Here is a 20,973-nt window from a genome sequence, read left to right on the forward strand (position 1 = left end):
TTTTTTTTTTTTTTTTTTTTTTACACAATAGGTAAAGTATTTCTCTTATTCTCCCTACTGTAACTCAAGTACATCTGAAAGGATTTTGCCCAAACATTAAAATAATATCCTATTCCACCTGCAGGCATACTCAAGTCTGCAAAAATTCATCATTAAAAGGTGACTATTTCAGAAAGTAATAAGCATATAAAATAGTATTAAACTAGAAACTGTTTTGCAACCTTAGCATGATATAGTGTTTCAAGTATGGATCACTAGACATGTAACTAATAAGATTTTCCTCTTCTGATAGTGTCCTAAACTAGCTAAAGGACATTTTGTTTTTAAAAGTTTTGAGTTCCAGGAACTTCAGGGTTGATTCAACGATCGCCATAACATTCTTTTCAGATTTTGATGTTTTACTGGTCAGACTATTCCCAGACCACCAGTGAAGCTTTCCTCTCTTCTTTTCTCTTCTCTTCTAGTCTAGTCTAGTCTAGTCCTTATATTAGACCCATGACTGTGGCATTTGGGTGCCTTCCAGTAGTTTATTGAGTGACAGGACTAGCATCTATCACATATGGTTCTTCCTTCTTGCTCTCTCCCCACTCTCTGCAGGTGGAAAGTCATAGGTGGATTTCTTGTTATAATCCTTATGTTTATATAGTAGCAAATGCAAAGGTCTGAGCAAGTTCAGAGCTCTAGAGGCACCAAGAAAGCTCTGACTATGACTGTCAGGGATTGCCATGCTGTAAAAGAACCAAAGCCCTTCATCTTATTTCTAATTCATTTTGGATATGTTCCTGCTTTTCACAGCAAATGTGTTTGAATGCACACTCATCTCATCCTGTGCAATACTGAACTCTTTCTGCTGAATGAATTGGGGAAGGCTCAGTTTCTCCTGGCACAAGAGGAGCTAAGAAACTCGCAGTAATTATACACACTGAGTGAAAGCACAATGCCTTTAAGAAACTTTTTCTCCTGTTCTCTTATTTATTGACAGATTTTTTTTTAATTACAACACAATGAAACAATGGTAAGTACATAAGATGCAATAGTATAAAAAAGCCATTTTAACCCTTCCCTTGGTTAAGACACTTACAGCAGACAAGAACTGCCCCACCCCAAGCCCCCCTCCTCAAATGAAAACAAAAATAAATATAAATTAATAAATATAAAACAAATCACTGCACAGCCCTTAACTCTTTGATTGCCATGGCAAGAACCATAACGATTCTAGCATGTGACTTTTTTTTTTTTTGTGGTTAAAGGTTGCCGCAGCAGTCAAAGGGTTATAGTGTTGTAAACATAAGTACTTTGTTGAAAATGTTCAGTTATGTTAATGGTCTACAGCAATGAGATTAATATCATGACCCCTTGACCTTTAATGACGCAATGTTATAAGGAGTTAAAGAGATAATAGCTTGGTGAGCTGTTACATAGCTTAATTAACCCATTTTATTTAAGAATGCACGATGAGGCCTTGATTTACTAATAAAGAACAACTTGTGTATAATAAAACACTGTCCAATGTATTGATCAATAAAATCAATGAAAAAATCAGTCTAAGCACCACAAAATTTTGCCTGATTATATCTGACAGACATAATACACTTTAGCACCATTGAGTCAGCCTTGCATTTGCACACAAACTCTGTGTTTGTCAGTAGAAGCTACCTGAAAGAATAACATATATCAGTTATAAAAAGATTACTGTATAGAATGCTGTGTGAGCAGTAGAATAAAATAAAATAACAATCATGAAAAGAAATTTAGTTAGAGAAAGCAAGTAAAAATGCTCCAGTTATTTTGTTGCCAATACAGAACATCATGAGCAAAACTCTGGCATGGAATGTATATGGGGTTATGCAGCAAAAACAGAATATGGTGAGAAAATGTGCAGCACACTATGAAATCATTACACCTATATTCTGGCTTATTTGTAGGGCTATCTAAAGTCACATGACCAGTTGATGTGTGTGGTTCAGGGTGCAAAGCTTGAAAAGAGTTTTCATTTGTCCAAATGTGGATTATATCATGTCTAAAAACCCATCTAACATATTCTGAGCCTAAGTATTGCACCAAAACCCATGTATGCACATGAAAACCCCATTCATACATCTTATCATATGTCAGAGGTGGTGTAAAGTGAGCACACAGCAATGTGGAAAGGGCCAATAAGTTGTAATATGCACGTCATAACATATTGGAACAAAATCAGTTTCTATAGCAAGTATAGAGAACAGCTAATGGCAGGAAGAAGTGGTATGTAGATGGAAATCTGAAAAACCTACTGAGATCAGAACCAACAAAGACTCACTAGAACTGAAGCAGCAACTGAGGTACTGCGGATACTAGGGCACAAAGCACAAAGAGTAAGCAGGATGCACGGCATTCAGCAGAAAGAGCAGCTGAAATAAGAGCTGTGTGAAGCATCAAAACAATGTGCCCTGATCCATGTACACTTGCTAACGTACTAGGGAAAACAGCCCCGGAATCAGATGCTTTAGCAATTGAGAGCACTAACCACACACCTGGCAAAAAGCAGACATCCCCCCCACACCACTCAGGAATGGCTTCTGTGTGAACAATCACATCTCTCTCACATGTGACTCACCCTGAAAGCTGTAAGTTACCACTTCCAGGGTTTTAAACCCTGTGAATGATAGCAGATGTTACAGGGACCTGTGCATAAATGTGCTATGAATAGGTATGAGTTAGTGGAGATTGGAAACAAGATAGTAACACAATGATTAGGAAAGGGTCCTACTATTTAATAATGTTGGCTCAATAAATTTTGATACAAGGCTTGTGGATATGCGTGAATGAACTGAAGTGTCAAAAATAAAATACCCCAACACCTCAATAGTATAACTGTAGATTACCTACTCCTAGGAAGAAAAACAACATTAGAAGGAGAGAACTTTAATCACAACATCTGCAGCTGCCAAGTACTGGTAGCATGATAGAAATGATGGGCATACGTGCAGAACAATGCTAGCATTGTTGAAATGCAGCCTCCTGGACAGCTCAACTATCACAGCGTGAACATGTGTGGACAATGCACATGGGCTGACAGCAAGATAATTCACTACTGTTGTAACATCATTCACAAAAGATGTACAGAATCAGATGTGATAATCTGAGCAAGCAGTTTGTGATGCTTAATGCAGGCTATGCAACACATTTTTATCCACAGTTTAGGAAAGAAGTAATGGGCAATGGTTGAGGAAGACTTTAAAAATCATGCCTGAATACCCAGAAGCTTGACTGTCCATGTAAATATATGGATGCTGCAAATCAACCCCGTGGATAAGAAAGACTGATATACTAAAATTGGATGTGTAAAAATGTTGATGTTGTTTAGCATAATTGTAGTGAAAGGTGTGCACAAGATGCCTCAAGTATGCACATGGAATGACTCAGATAATAGTCAAGTATCAGAGGGGTAGCCGTGTTAGTCTGGATCTGTAAAAGCAGCAGAGAATCCTGTGGCACCTTATAGACTAACAGATGTTTTGGAGCGTGAGCTTTCGTGGGTGAATACCCACTTCGTCAGACGCAGGTAGTGGAAATTTCCAGGGGCAGGTATATAATGAGCAACAAGCTTGGATAACGGGTTAGTTCAGTCAGGGAGGGTGAGGCCGTTCTAACCAGTAGAGGTGTAAAAACCAAGGAGGAGAACTGGTTCTGTAATTGCAAGCCATTCACAGTCTTTGGTCCTGAAGTTTTTTTGCTGCAGGATAGCCACCTTAAGGTCTGCTATAGTGTGGCCAGGGAGGTGGAAGTGCTCTCCTACAGGTTTTTGTATATTGCCATTTCCTGATATCTGATTTGTGTCCATTATACCTTTTCCGTAGTGACTGTCCAGTTTGGCCGCACTATAGCAGACCTTAAGGTGGCTATTCCTGCAGCAAAAACTTCAGGACCACAGACTTCAAAAGAGAAACTGCTGAGCTTCAGTTCATTTGCAAATTTGACACCATCAGCTCAGGACTAAACAAAGACTGTGAATGGCTTGCCAATTACAGAACCAGTTTCTCCTCCCTTGGTTTTCAACACTCTAACTGGTAGAACAGGCCTCACCCTCCCTGACTGAACTAACTCGTTATCTCTAGTTGCTTTGCCTAGCATATATATACTGCCCTGGAAATTTCCACTACCTGCGTCTGACGAAGTGGGTATTCACCCACGAAAGCTCACGCTCCAAAACATCTGTTAGTCTATAAGGTGCCACAGGATTCTCAGATAATAGTAGTCACCATCACATCAGCAGTAACACAAAAGGGTGGATTTCCTTGTGACTGATTGCAACTGTGGGTGTCTGTGTCAGAGTGACCAATGAGACATTGACAACATTTGAACACCTCCTCCCAGTCCACATAGTTCACTTGTTACTGCTTGCTATTCTAGCTAAAGTGGAGAACATTAGGCACCACCTTATTCAGTAGGAAACTCACAATGAAGAGAAACAATGGATCAGAGACTTGCATCAGCAAACATGGAGGAACAAGCAATCATCCAGTAATTATAGCCATGCTTCTACGTATCACAGAAACATATCACACACTGCGGCTGCCATGGAGGGAAAGAAGTGTTTCTTCTCTTCCATCATAGGATCTGAGAAGTCTTATCCAGTGGAGCTCTCCACATGGCAGAAAACTCAGTGAATGTAGGATGCCACCATCTGAAAACAAAGTTGAGTACTTTTCACTTTGACAAATTGGATTGCATTCAGACTGATTTTACCATATCTATGAGGAACAATGAATGGTATGTTATCTCCGGTAAGTTTTCAATTGGTTTTACTGACTGAGAGGGCAGGGTTCCAGGGTCACTAAGACAAGCCATCACTAGGCTCTTGCACAAGTAAACTTTGACACTGATTATCTATCACATTTTATCTAGCCTATTCTTTTTGGAGTAAGGTTACTGAGACTGGTTGAAGGCAATTCTGGCTGTATCTAGAATCCTAGGTCTCCTCTATTCCAGTGAAACTGCTTTTAGGTTTGGGTATGCAGACTGACCTCTTCTCATTTGTTGGTATCTCCTCTCAGAGTGGTCAGGTGTTTATGTGTATACTGCTATATCTCAGTAACCTTTAATCAGAAGGCCTGGTTGACTCAACTGTGGTCACTGGCAGTGGTGGAAGGGACTCCTCATGAATAATTTTAATTATTTCCTTTATGAGAGATGTAAGTGGGTGGTGCTGGGTAACTGTATTTGCCCTCACTGTGAGCCAAGGAATGTCTCTGTCAAAGCAACATATACAAAGAAGGTGAGAGCCTATATATCTTATACAATTTGAAGAAGAACCACAGACACAGATATAATCCAGTGCCATGTGTTTCATCCCTATATATTAAAACAGAAATACTGAGTTACATTACTGGCTCAGATGTAAAAATGGTGAACTGAGAGGAGATAGCCTCATGGCATTGGAACTGTGCATTAAAGATGGGAGTAAATGGGTGCTAGAAACTTAGTTAATAGACGATGTTTTATCAAATGTATTATATAGAGGAAAAGGTGAAGAATGAATTAAATGATGTATAATTGATTGACACCATTACAGGCTTGTTGAGTACTGGATTCCTTTCCTAACTGAACATGCATGCTCAACATGAGGACGATGGTTGCATGGGTATAACATCATATCAATCTGGTATTTCAGATCACTGTTGATATTGACAAACAATGAACTCTGATAGGACATGACCATGTAGGGTTATACCAGGGGTATCATCTAGCTTTTGGCACATGGCCATGTCATAATTTGGTAGCAATTGTTTACCTGCATACAGTAGTTAGCTGGCAGGTATGTTGAAAAAACCGGAATTTATATCACATATAGCAGTGAATAGCAGAGTTTGACAAGATCAGTTAAAACGGCATATGATCATGGCAACACAGCAGCACTACTAGCTGTTGGCAATACCTACTGAATGTATCTCAGATTCTTTCTCTGAATGCGTTTATCCATGTATATCTCCAGACATCTGACAAAAAGGGAATCAAATCTATTGCTGGTGCCAATATGTGGCCGAAAAGAGCATCCACTGTTCTTATGCCAGTATCCAATAAGAGCACATATGCTGGGCATAACCGTTTACATTCAGATTCATCACATGCATAAATTTGGGATTGTGTGGTTATTAATTGGGATATGCAGACCTATAATACTGCTTGCTGGTATTTGTCCAAATATCATGTAATGGTGCACACTGGAAAACTCAGAGCACTATCAGCAATCACTTTATATTGCTGACTATTCTACCACAGCTCATACCTGAGCGTAGTAATGGCAGTAGTGGATTCACAATTTGTTCATATAGCACAGTGATTAGTTTGTCATGCACATATGTATGTTTTTAGGGTGACCGTCGTTCATCACATGCATACTAACTCATGGTTTATGGGAGTGCAGGCAAATGTGTTTCATAAGGACAAGAGCTGCATTATGCGAGCACACTGGAATGATAATCATTATGGGAATGGTACTAATTTGCAGGTACAGAAGCTCCCTGACTTACACAAGCATTCCGTTCTGTCGAATTTTGGTTACGTCGAATTTTGCGTAAGTTGGGGATGTATCTCCGACAATTATGCAAAAAAAAAATTATGGAAGATATGGAACTTTTTCCGTAAGTGCAGATTTCCGTAAGTCGGGTTTGCGTAACCCAGGGAGCATCTGTATATATTATATTTGGCCTGCTGAGTGAAAGATGAAGTGCTTCACCCAAGTCACTGGTAAATGTGGGTTTATGCTGGTGAGGGCCAATGACCAGTTGTGTATAGAGTTGTTATGTGACTATCTGACTTCAGCATCATGTTGAAACAAAAGGGAACCATAACTGACAACAACTGTATTTTGTAAACCACGTGTGAGGAAGGCTGTTGATGTACATACCATTTGGGGCATGTCATGGATTCAGCATGATCACTCTCTCTGTACTAGAATCACATGATGAAATATGGCAACTGACCACTGTGCACTACTGTAACAGCAAGAGGTGACTAGGTGACTAAGATTGTGAATTCAGGTTTGTACTTGAATATTGGAAAAAACGGAGACTGGCTGGTGTGTGACCAGGTGCCACTGCTGGTGATTGAATGGGGCAGCAATTATGAACAAGGTGGCATGTGGTTGATGGGGACATGTGGTTCAATGGGTTCAGGGTCATTGTTGACTTATCAGGGCTTCACAGTTAATATGGATCACTCACCATGACAATAGTTTGTGAATGCTGTCATTCTGCATAGGTTTATAAGTTCATGCTTCCTGACTGCAAGGCTGATGTGTATCATTAATAATGGTGACACTGTGTAACACCTATCATTTATGGGTTTTTACTGTGATGGCAATTCACAGTATAGTGCATACATAGAGAAGTGTGGATAGCTTTCTCTTTGGGATGTCATTCTTGTTTCTGCAGCTAACACTTGCACAGGTTTCATTATTCTGTAGCATTTTCTTGATTTTTGACACATTACAGCAGTGTACAGTGTGGTGTCTACACACTATACATGTCATATACTATGGGATGAGATATTTAGTATGCATAGCCTCTGTGAACGCACACAAACGTTGATGAAATGAAGACAATTGGTGGCTGATATGCTACAGCTGATCTACGTTAGGAAAACAAGAATTTTATACCATGTATCCATGGTTAGCATAGTGTTAACCAATACTTTGGAACAATGTTCTAAGGTAGTGACAACATTTACTTGCAATGATCATGTGTTAGTGTTACTCAAATATCTGGAACCCTAATTATTAGTGAGCTATTCCTTCCACACATTCATCTATAAAATAAAATTGTACCATATGGAATCTACATTATGTGACACTAGATGATCTCAGGGTCAGCTGTTGCATGGGGTCAACCATTGCAGTCCATGATGGTGATAAGCTGATTAGGACTGTTATATGAGCTTAGTTTCTTTGTGCCAGCTGGTAGGCAAAGTACAAGAGTGGATTAGAGAAATAGGAACATGATTATGTCCTGCCATGGTATTTTGTCATGAGAACATTGAGGGACACTGTGCTGACTTTCATGGGTATATAGAGATTGTTACTTTTATGTATATAAGATGTGCTTTGGCTGTGTTTTTGCCCCTGATGTGGCTCCATGTAATCAGCCTCACCTCAAAATTACATAACCACTATTTTGACCCCATAATCAGTGTGCTATGAACAAACAGAGTGTTGAGTGTTACAACAGAGAGGTGTCAGTCATGCTTTTATCACTACACTAGCTGTGTCCTATCAGTTCTTTAGTACACACAGAGGGACTATTTGCTTTACAGCACAGTTCAACACCCAACTTCACAGGTGGCCATTTGCACCTTCCACTGATGAAGATGTCATTCTGTGGTGACTGTGGTTCTGAAATCATTCATTCAAGAAGCTGGAAGTATAGCAGCCAAAAGGCAGATACTTATCCTAGCATTGGCTCCTTCCCCTCTCCTACTGCCTGCCTGACTGAGGCGGTTCTGGCTACGTGTAGCTTCTTCCACCTCTGGAGCCACTGCCAAACTAGCAGACAGGCCAAGCCTGAGCTTGCATGGGATACAGGACTCACAACAAAACAAGAACCCTGGAAGCTCTTTCTTTGTGCTTCAGTCTGTTCCTGCTGGCATGGTTCCAACTTGTGCTGCTATGTGTGGTAGTTTGGGTCCCTACTTGCTTTAATGCATAATGGCTGGAACATGCACTGTTTGATCTTCACCATTTGATTATGTATCTTTTCAAGCCATGCCCCCACCAATAATATAAATGTGAAAAGCTAGAATGAGAGTGTAATGTTCCACTGCTTATAGGCACACCTACTTTTCTGCTATATGCACTTTTTCCTACAAACAAGCCAGAATTTGGTTCCATATATTTAACTAAGTATCAAAAGCTGCATTTAACTAACATCAGGACTGCATCATAAGCTAACAAACGCTAAGGAATTCAGAGTTAATCTTACACTCTATTCTTAACCCACAATATTAAAAAGTCAGGAGTTCTGGGATGGGTGTGTGGTGGAGGGGAACCACACATACACTGTCGTGGGACAAGGGAAGCCTTGTCCTCCATTTTGAAATTTCCTGGCTTTCATCACTGTTTCACAAACTTAACCTTTTTTTTAACCTACTCCCCAACTCAACTCCAAAAAAAGAAATGAAAAAGAAAAATTGTTTATAGGATGTTACCAAATGTGTATTCTGTTTATTCAGGGAATTTGACATGGCTAATTTGGAGCCATCTGAGTCTTTCCATTTCAACCTATCAAGTAAATATACAAATACATATTCTGCTAAATTTATTTTCTGATAAAATTTAATTTAAGTATTTTCTATCTATAGGAAATAGCTTTTTGTTATTCTTGACTTACACAAAACCTATACAATCAGCTTGCCAGACTGAATAGACTGATAAAATCCATATTTAGTATTGTATGTATTCACAGTGTAGATTGTGACAATATTAATATGGCTATGTTTATTAAAAGCATTAGGAAAAAGGTTACTGTACGTGAGCAGAAACCAAACGTTCAAAACTCAGTTCATCTGTTTTATTCTATTCTTTGTTGACACTAACAATTATTAGACTCTACTGTGGAATAACTGTTTATCAAATTTCACTTTCTTAAATCATAAGGTGTTTTTGATTTATATGAGTTCAAAACTAAACCTGAGAAAATAGCTCATTTATTTTGAACTCCTATAATTTAAAAGCAACCAAATATACATTTTTGAAATTAGACTGAACATAAACTTCTCCTAGATCTTTCAGCTTGAAGCAAATTTTAATGGCTGCATTATAACCTATTGAAAATAGAAATTTATAATAATAGAAATGCTGACACAATCTTAACCTGCACGGCATAAACATGCCATACAACACTCTTTTTATTCTTCCTCTCTCTGTATATAATATATATGTGTACTTTTACCTAAAAGAAAACAGATTAAGAATCAAGTTATTATGCATTCATGTATCTATGATGAACCATATATCAAGCACGAGATTATCACACTTACCTTCCAGCATAATTACTGTAAGTTAAATTCTCCAAATACAAACATTTTTTGTTACTTTATCAATGAACAACAGTCAACATGCTGAGCACTTCATTATTCTCTGGGAAATAGTTGCACAAAAAGTCAAAGCTGCCATGAGAGAGACTTTGAAAGTGAAGTGAAATAGTTAAGTGTGTAAGAAATCAGATGAGATGCTGTTCTGTTTTAAGGATAATATCAAATTGTTTGGTTCTCTTGTTGCAGAGGAAAATCAGCTTCAGGTTAAATAATTTTGTCAGTGGTTTCCACCAACTATCTAAGGGACAAATTCAGAATAAAAACATGAGTTCTTTTGTTCTATCTGTAGCAGAACATAATTTATAGTTGATTGTGGACAATAAAGGTCACCCAGTGGATTAAAAAAAAATGACAGGCAGGCATAGAATTTTGAATTCCCTAAATGAGCTGATGTGTAATAAATATTATCCTATGCTCTGCAGTTGTGAATGCACTCTTTACATTTTCAGCAACAGCTGAAATGAATCTACTGAAGAAATGCTATGGGCTGATACTGGTGCACCTATAACATATAGCATAGAGTACCTCTACAAAACATCTCCAAAATGCCATCTGCATTGCATATTTGCTGTAAAACTATTCCTTTTTTTCTAATTGTTCTTTTTTGTTAGCCGTACGTATATATATTTCTGTTTATGCTCTAAGAAATAACAGTTTGCGATGCTTTATAGCATGCCACACATGATCATAAAATAAGTCTTCAAATCAAAATCAAATCATGTAATTGAACAAAAAAGCATACAAATTTTTCATGCTAGGCTCAATATAAATATAAATTCAAGGCAGTCAAGCTATCCATTACCAAAATCATCATAATAATCATAATATATTTATATGTATATATATACCTACACTCTCTAAAAAATAATCCAGTAATGTATATTAGGAAATCAGTAAGAAATCTGTTGAATCTAGTATAAAAATCTTGTTTTATGTAAAAGCCAATGCTGGCTGTTTCAAGTATTTAAGTACTTTTTTTTATAACTTTGTCACTAATGATTAGTTATTTGTAGAAATTACTAATTTTATACTGAAAATTGTATTCAAGTTAAATAAAAATTCACTTCTACTGTAGTTCATTTTTAGAGTGTGCATGTATATATAGCAAAATGCCCATCTACAGATCTACCATAAATATTTTTGTTGCTGTCACTTCTTTCCTAAGAAAACACTTCAATGCTTTTCTGTAATCTTGGATAATGAATATCAGGCCATTTAAAAAAAAAAACTAATCCAAACTGATTTGCAACACCAGATTATCTTCAGTTTGTGCCATTTTGCAAGTTAAAGGTCAAAGAGCGAAGACATAGGACAGTGCAATTTAAGGAAATTCAGACAGTGAAGCTTTTCGCAGAAGACAATGTTTAACTTGATGACAGTCAACAGATCAATAATCAAGTTCAAGGCAAGCTGTTCATTATTTCAAAAGCGACTCCCCTCAAATCCTGGCTTTCATACAAAGCCAGGTGTCTGACTCATGGGGTGCATTCATTCTGACCATCTCTAATAAGTTCACAGCCCAATGACTGTAAAGCCTATCACTGCAAGAAGCAGCTCCTAAAATCAATAAAGAGGTCTGTCAGTTGCTGACTTTTCTCTAGGAAAAAAATATTGATACAAACCTGCTCTGCAGGTCACATGAAATTGATAATACTGCTGTTAGCACAAATTACACACAATGACCAAATGCTTTGGTGGTCCCTTGGCTCTGTCAGTGATTTAATGTACAGCTAAATGCCAGAGATCTGACTAACCCTTTGAGAACTATGTTAAGCATGCAATAGGTAATTCACTCGATATTCATGCAACATCAGAGTCATCATTTTAACTTTCCTTTCAAACTGTAACACTATCTTCATGTATTCATGTACTAAGGCAAATTGAATTATCATGCAACATAGTTTAAAACAGAAATTCAATATGTCTAAGATAAAAAGCTAAGCTGTAAAACTATAGCCAGCTCAAAAAATCCTATGTGAGTGCTAGAAGTTATTAAAATAAGTATTTGTTTTACCAGAAAGTAGCTGGCAAATATATTTTTGTTTCTGTTCGTTTGTTATAAATGCTTTTTATCAATAATGCAAGTAATTGAAAGCCCTTACTTATACTTACAGGATATCTGTTTTAAAAACCTGAATTTCATTAACCTGTATTTCCACATACCGCTTCTGCAGTCCAATACTTCCATAGCAACCAAGATTAGCATCCTTCAGACTCTAAAAACGAATCCTATAGTTCTCAAAGGGTTACACCAATGTAATGCTAGTGTCAATTTTCTCTACAACATGACTGTCACTTTAGTTCAATGCAATCCACTTCAGAGACATGCTGTTTTTCGCTATGCTTTGGAATGAGTGTTTCTGACAGACCTATGAAAGGCCTGGGGCAGTTGGCCTGGTACAGCTTGGGAAAAAAATGATGCAGGAAAATCAACAAACGAAAGAAACAATAAAAAAAGGTTCTGTTTGAAATATAGTAATGAATATAAATGTATTAAAACATTGAGGACATCGCTCAGAACAGCTGTATAAAACACAAAATGAATGTATCATTAAGGCTGTTTCTATATTGCAGATATTTTGGCCCCTTGTTTGTTGGAAAATGGCTGTCCGAACAGTCTGAAGTCCTGCGTGTCATCCAGGTCTCCCACTTGATAAAAATCATGTGTAGGAGTATACAACTAAATTCATAGCAGACAGAAAGCAATCCTCTTTGGAGACAAAGCTGTTTGGGTCTTCACACTTTCCTGAAAGTTCAATTGTGGGTTGTTGTGTTGTTTTTAATTAAAAAAAAGTTTACTTTCAGCAAAATTATTTTCAAAGGGGAACAGGCTTTAGGAGAAAAACAGTAGAAACACTGGATTTTTCTTTTCTTTTTTCCTCTTCATTAGTTAATCCTGATCGTTTATTGGGTATTGAGCGTGCAGAGGAAAGGCCTGGAACCGAATGACAAAGAAAGACAAAGGATTGAAGAAACGGCAGATACTGTCTATCATGGAAGCTTCCCAGTAGAGTGAATCCCCACTCATGTGCAGGACAGGCAACCCCCTGGGTTTTAAAGATCAGCTCTGATTCAGGCTGACAGATGCCTGCTCCTAGCTAGGAAACCACACAACAGCTCTTACGTCGAATCTTAAGTAACCACAAATTCCTGGGAGACAAAAAAACCCCTACATCACACCCACTCTTGCATAGAGCGTTTGCAGTACAGTATGTGACGAGGTGTTCCTTTCCTCTTGAACTGGAACACAGTGTAAACCAAGACAAGGAGGCACAAGGCCAGGATGCAGGGAATGACAATGGCTATGGCTTTCACAGTGCTGGCTGTGTTGTCCAGTTTGATGACAATGTCCACGTCATCTTGAGGGCTGTGTCGGTCTTTGTCCCGGTCTCTTGGTCCATCACAACCCATAAAATCCTTGAGGATGGATCTGGGATATCCAGGTTCCACCCTGAGCATCTGGTTATTGAATTTCCAATACTCCTTTCCTTTGTAGAAATATGTGAAGCCTGGGAAACAAAAGTGTAATTATTCATGGTCATGTCGACAATCTCCTTATAAAGACTGACGTTAAACAGCCTTCAATATTCACCAAATGACACTGAGTTATTTTTTGAGCACCGGAATCTATAATGTTAAAGTAATATGGATTATTCAGCAGCAGATCAGGATAGGAAGGTTTCAGATCTTCTTGGCAATAGGTATATGGCTCATAAGAAAGCTCTTGTCCAAACTAGCAACCAAGGCATAACTTCACTTCCTTCTTGTCTTTAAAAAACCTTAAACCTCAAGTTTCCTATTTGAATAAACTCGGATCTAGTCTAATTCTAATAATATGACTATGAAGAAATGCTAGAGAAAAGCAATTGAGGAATTTAGAGGCCTAATGATTAATCTGTTAATTGAATACTTGACCACAATTAGAATTATACCACAGCGCCAGAGCTGAGTTCCAGTAGTTCAAGGAGTCAGAGTCCCTCTCAGGATGGGAGATCAGTTTAAACGAATTCCAACTCTGTGCTAAACCAAGCTGAAATAAGAACTGACTCTCCTCAATATCATTTTAGCCTGCCACCGTACTTCAGATGGAGGAAACACTATATGAATGAACAGATGCCTTACCAAGAGAGAACAGGTGTACTCAGCTTCACATTTTCTGCAGGGAACTGGTATGTGATCATTCAGATGCAATCCAATATAAATTAGGAAATATACCTACATGAAGAAATCTTAATATCCTACCAAAAACCTAAATTATGTTACTATCCCATCTGAAAAATGGCATTGATCTGGCATGAAACAAACCACAATGGGTACACTCTCTCCTATTGTTTATGACCTGAATGCATACAACTGGAGGTTTCCCGAGCTTTACTTGATAATCCTCATGTTCTTTCCTACAGCACAAAAGGCGAGTAAGAACACAAAGACAGACTGGGTATCACTTGTCATACTAATAATGGCATATTAATAATGCTTGCTGGAAAGATTAGTGGACTAGATATTAGAGATAATAATAATAATCTCTTACTCAAACAAAAGTCAGGCACTTTCAGTTGTGCAGAAGAAGACGTGTTAGTATATTTCTTTTCCAGTTCAGAACTACACACAAGCCTTTGTTCCCCACATCTGCATATTTATCAATGTGAGGAATTAAAAAAAAATCTTTTTGCAGTCACTATTTATTTAATTCTAATTATTCTGCGGACAGTTGAGCAGGTATTATTTTACATATGGTTCCCTTCAGTTTTATTGTCTAAGACTCTAGCTAGAAAGGTATATGTCTGGCTGAATAAAAAGAAAAATAGTGAGCTATATCAAAACTACTGTTAAGATATTTGGTCACAAAATACCTTCCATTTCATTGGATCATAGCATAAAACATCACTAATGTTATTACTATGCCACCAAATTTGAGTTGCAAAATGTTTGTTCATTTGTTCATGAACAAATAGAAAATTAGAGTAGTCTAAACCATAGTTTACAACAGGGATCCATATATATGTCTTCCATAAAATAATGTGTTTTTGGAAAAGCACTGCACATGTTGACTCTTAATAAGACTCCACCTTTGGCAAAGGTAAATGATACTGATATTAACTAACTTTATAGACTTGCATGATGAAATGAGGGGATAAAACCATAGGGATTTAGGAATTACCATGCTGTGTCACACCCTAGATGCATCCAGTCTAGCATCCTATCTCTGGCAGTGCCCACAACCAGATGGTTCAGAAGAAAGAATAAGAACCCTGCAGTATGCACCTATCCATAGTTGCCCCCCCTCCACATACACACCTGACTTTCGGTCTCTACCTGATCTCTAATAGAGAATGGCTTAAGCCCTGATGCATGAGATTTAATATTTCTCCCAGAAAATTCTGGTGACAAGTTTATACCACCTACTAGTCTACAAAGACAGACAAAGCTATAGGCACTTGGCAAGTTATTATTCAAGGAGGGTACAGAATTTAAACAGAAAAATAAAGATGTACCACTCAGAAAACCAATTGGCTGCAGTCCTCATGGCCCTGGCATTAGTTGCTTGAACCTATCCAGCTCCCACTCCCTGCCATTCCTCTGAATCTCCCTTCTCTCCAGCTACTGCCTGGCTCCTCACCCACACATCAGGGATCTCTGGGGGAGAGGGTGTTGTGTTGCACAGGAGGCAGAAGGAGCAGTAACTGTGTGTACTCTGGGCTTGAGCAGTTCTTGTGAATGAAGGCCATGTGGGAATAGAGAAGGAAGTTTGCTGCTTGCCATGCCTGCTCCTGCCTGGTAAGGGTTCCTGCTGCTACACTAGAAGACAAGACCACAGTGCAGAAGCAGAAGGGAAAGCTTCACAGGCATCACACATGGGTTACTGAGCTTCTAGATCATCAAATGGGTCAGAAAGCATTCAAAGTGCTGAGCTGGCAACAGCAGAGGGTCTGGGATTGCCAGCTTTTACACACCCCTCCTTCGTGCGATTCTACTCAGTTTATTGTTGTTGTTTTGTATAGCTTTTTGGAGGATGGATTTAGCTCCACTCTTCCTAGCTGCCATCCCTAGCAAACCCAACTCAGTTTTTAATAGGAAACTAAAAGACTGAGGATAAAAAAGATACATTCTTTCAGATGATATGGGTTAACTGGCAGAAATTCTTCCTAAGTTTTTTCCCTAAAGCATTCTGGTAAAATTTCATGTCAAATCTTTATTTAAGCAGTGGAAGGAAAATGGTTTGGGGCCAAATGTAATCAGAATTCTTTTAAATTAAGCTGTGTTTTTTTTCTTTTGTATCTTCTCCAGTTTCATTGTCTCCATGTGCAATCGCAATGTAATCATCCTCTTAAAAGAAATATCTGTTATCCTGTCTTCAGGGACTTTCCTTCGGGGCTCCTTTAAGGCTCTCCAAGAGTCCTGAGCATCTCTTATTGCTACCCTTCTCTGAAGAACTGAGGTCATGTTTCACTGCTCTTCTGGGAGTTGCATGCTAGTGGAAAGTCCATCAGTGCTATTCTTGAGTTGGGCACAGGGTTTGATGCAGGGTGACTCAAAGAGCTCCCACTGCTCCAGGGATAAGCGTTCTGTCTCTGCAGCACTTTCAGACCATATCTGCCTGGGTGTGAAGGAAGACAACTTTCATTGCTAATAGGAGATATGTGTATAATCCACTGAGCACAACACTGACACTTTGCATGTGATGGTGAGTCTACTCTATCCAGAAAAATAATATGATTATAGTTCCATGAAGTAAGCAAATATTAAGAAGCATGTCTAAATTATCATTTGTTTAAGGGAGCAAAGACCAAATCCATTATGTATATGTGTGCATAGATATTTATACATATACATGTATACACACAGAGAGCTAGCTATTGAGTGTGATATATGCAGCATGTCATCTTGCCTGACCTACTTTCCTGTTTAAAAAAAAAAAATCTAGCCAAATGCCAGAATCAGGAGAGAGTTTCTGTTGATGGATGAAACAGAGACAAAGCAAGGAAGTTATTTTGCATATTTCCACAGCACATTAGTTCATCTAGTTATAGGAAGAAATTAAGACTCTGAAATGAACTACACTAGGAAAGCAAGCTTTATATTTATCTACTAAAGAGAAATGAAAATAAGATAGCAAGAAATATGTGCACTGTCTGAAAAAAACAAAAAACCGCAACCCCCATCACTAATAAATTAATCATACATGTAGTAACACTTGAATACTTGCAGCAATGAAAAGTGACTGCAAGCGCATATTTTTGTTTACATCAAGGACATCTAACTTAATGCAGCTGAGGGCTGTGCTGGCAAATTGCCACTAGCCTGAGGGCAGCACTTAAGTTGCATAAAATGGAGCAGATTTCAGCTGCTCTCATTCATAGGGAAGTGTGGCCAGTTGGAAACTATGGGTTGCAGCATGAGATACTCCATCTTGGTGCAGGTAATAGCATGGCATGCTGGATTTCAAAGTCTCTGTGAGCTGCAGCTCTGCTTTATACATTTATGCCATCTTTGATTTACAGATTCTTCAGAATACTTCTATTCATATACCGAACAGCCTGGGTCTAGACTACAGTACAGCAAAATGAATCTAAAAGCTTTTATCCTATATGAACCATTAACAACATGGAGATTCAAACAGATACACTCAGGTAGGAAACTTCTTTTATGAAGTACTAAAATCCTGCAAAACCAAAACAAATACAAACCCAAATGAAAGCTTATTATATAAAAATTAAGAATCTTTTCTCTCCGTCATTGTGATTTTAAATAGACTAATCAAAGAATTATATGTAACAATTTAAGAAGAGTTCCACAGCATGAAACATCCTGTTTGCAAAATAATGAGAGATCAGCCAGCCCACCAACCTGATTAGCCAATCATTTTTACACATCTCTACATCATGATAACAGATGTTAGGAAATGACCAAGCTAGGAAAGTGCTTGCATACCATTTTCTTTGTGGACAAAGGCTCCCTGAGGAGATTCTGGGATACCTTTCCAGATTGTGATTGATTTTGGATAACCAGGGTCCATGGACCTCATTTCTTCACTGTATCTCCAGTACCTAAATAAAAAAATAAAATAAAAGTAGATCACCAAATATGCATTTATAAAGATAGCAGATATGCTAATTCCATGCTGTTTTCTTTCTAACAAAGTGCTGCAATTAACAACTGAAACTGGGGCAACCAGGGCTCTCCTGTTTAGCAATACTACCAGGTATCAAAGAAAGTTAATCCTGCTTGCTGATTGGATAGCTGTTTCAAGTAAGTTCACCGAAGATAAAAGACTTCTCCAGCCTGACAACTAAATCAACATGCACCTTATTTATACTCAGAGCAATTCTGGTGCCTAGGGCCTCTGCACAGCAACACAGCAAGGAGATATATGCAAAAAACTACATTATGTTTCAATTGAGATCTTAATCATACTAAAGCCAGTGAATTCAGAGTTAAAGCTCCCACAGCAAGCTTAACTCTACTCCTTAAGTGTATTCACTACAACAGTCTTTTGTTACATCTATGATCATACAATATGTATAAAATAATAGAAAATGATATGTACTTTGTGTATCTCTTTGGTGGAAAGGATAAAAAGTTCAGTGTAGAAATTAGAAGCCCACAAGTTCAAGGCAACCTGAACTTGTGAGAAATAAGAATACATAATTGATCTTATTTACACTGACGAAGCAGTGTTAATATTCAGCGTCTGTTTGGAGGCAGCAATACAAAATGATGTATGTGTGCATCTTTGATTATAACAATATGTGGTTTCATGGTAACACTGTATCATATAATAATGATGGCATCTTATTTTATGCAGGGCTCCCTCTGCTTAAAGATCCAAGCTTGTTGGGAGGTATTAAAGCTTGCTGTAGGATTTCAAAGTCAGAACTGCCCTTCCCTACTCTTGAATAGTTGTTGCTGTTTATGAAACAGATAAAATATCCCCTCCTGAACATTTGGAATAGGGAACTTTTGTGCATGCTCTGATCATTCAGAAAAGTTCAGTGATTTACTGCACATGTACACTTTGTAAGTGATCAGAACATTGTTATTTCTAAATCAAATTATCTTATCCAAAGTTCCTATAATTTAACAATCATCCTCTCTCTCTATATATAGTTTAATTAATTATATTCCTGCTATATAATTCTATAGGATGATTAAATACAAAACATTAAAAAGAATTCTCTATTAAATTCCATGGGTTTTGAATAATTTACATATTAAATTATTTCCATAATTTTTTACTATCTTCCAGAAAGGCATCCAGTCTTGATTCAAAGACATCAAGAAATAGAGAACCCTCCACTTTCTTTGGCAGTTTGTTTCCATGATTAACACCCTCTCTGGTAAAATATATGCCTAATTTCCAATTTGAATTTGAATTTGTTTGGCTTCAGCTTCCAGCCATTGGTTCTTGTAAAGCCTTTGTTTGCTAAATTAAAGAACCCTTTAGTACCTGGTGTTTTCTCCTTGTGAAGGTATTTATACACTCTAATCAAGTCACTTTTTAATCTTCTTCTTGATAAGCAAAACAGACTGAGCCCTTTCAAACTCTCACTGTAAGGCTTTTTTTCTGGCTTTTGACACTCAGTGAAATTAAAAGGTGACAAATTTAAAACTGATAAAAGAAAACAACTGACATCCATAAAAATAAATTTTCTGACTGTGGTATAAAATATTTTTAAAAGCCTGATCCCTTAATCTAGTTACATATTCACCAGTAATCAGACTCCAACAAGTCCCATTAGCAACATCATTCTGTCCCCTCATATTAACAGAGCTTTTGGATATCCTTCAGAGCACTATAATAAATGGGGGAAACAACATATAGAAACAATCAACACACCTTTAAAATATTAAGTGCATCAAACCTTTTTTTCCTTCACCATTTTTAATGGTGCATTCCTTAGTTTTCCATTTCTCTTCTTTGGCTTGCTGTGTCTAATATTGCATTTTCCTTCTTGTATTCTCTCCCTCCTCCCTTCTATCATTACTGGCTGTCTGACCTTTTCACTTTATTATATGTTTATTGTTTCTTCCCCTTTTTTTCCCCTCTTGCTTCTCTTTCCTTGTTTTTCCCTGACTTCTTTGTTGTCCTCTCTCCCTTTTTAACTCCTCCGAACACTACATAATTCCCTAACTGCTTCCGTTCTTTCGTATTCCCCCTCCTTGGGTTCCTTGTCCTGCTTCCTGCCAGGATGGCTGAGATAGGTGGTCCTCTTGAGCTTTCAAAAATCGGTGCTCTGGTTAAAAATAGTTCCTTTGGAGCACTGAGCTGGTGTAGGCCTGGCACCCTGTGATTGCTGCTTTTCTGCACTGCTAGGAAATCTCACTGGGTATGGGCTGATTGTAGTTATCTCTTAAGTACTGTATTGGAGCAGGGAATCTCTCTACAGAGTGAGGAATAGCGCAGTCTAGGTCTTCCTCAATATTCAGCGGCTCTCTAAAATATAAATTTTTCGATTTTTTGCACCCAAAGGAATTAAAAATCAGTTTTTTTCTTTTACAAAATCAGAATCGCTAAAAGAAAACCCAGACTTCCCAAATTCCAATAGGCCGACTCCCTCCGCCAGTGCCAATTACTGGTGCATTGATAGCACGAGACAGGCTGGGGCTCCTCAGTGAATGGTGGATTAGCAATTATGGGAGTGCACTTAGTGGAACTGGAAAAGGGAAAAAACACACAAGATAAAATAAAAGTGCACATTTGTTAATGTGCTTTATCTAATGCTAGTTATTTAGGCATTCAGTGTTTTAGAGTAATGTTAAGATTTTTAAAAGAAAAAACAGTTAAACTTTACAATGCAGAAAAACAAAAACAATCTCCCCGCCTGAGTTACTGTAAACAGAGTCATGGGTCAAAAGGTGCAAATCTGTCATCACCTGAATAGACACTGTTGCATTCCAATA

At 37.9% G+C, this 20,973-nt stretch overlaps 1 protein-coding gene across 1 annotated transcript in view; it reads right to left on the reverse strand.

Moving 5' to 3' along the window:
- Positions 1-8,416: 8,416 nt before the first annotated feature.
- Positions 8,417-20,973, reverse strand: part of MMP16 (matrix metallopeptidase 16) — a 239,776-nt gene continuing 227,219 nt past the window's right edge. Inside the window, exons 9-10 of the mRNA XM_032804586.2 lie at positions 18,004-18,119; positions 8,417-13,580 (exon numbers count right to left, since the gene is read on the reverse strand). Coding sequence (XP_032660477.1) covers positions 13,246-13,580; positions 18,004-18,119 — 451 coding nt within the window. The 3' untranslated portion in view covers positions 8,417-13,245. The remainder of the gene's footprint in view (positions 13,581-18,003; positions 18,120-20,973) is intronic.

Source organism: Chelonoidis abingdonii, chromosome 2 (assembly GCF_003597395.2).
Source record: "Chelonoidis abingdonii isolate Lonesome George chromosome 2, CheloAbing_2.0, whole genome shotgun sequence".
Lineage (NCBI taxonomy): Eukaryota > Metazoa > Chordata > Testudines > Testudinidae > Chelonoidis > Chelonoidis abingdonii.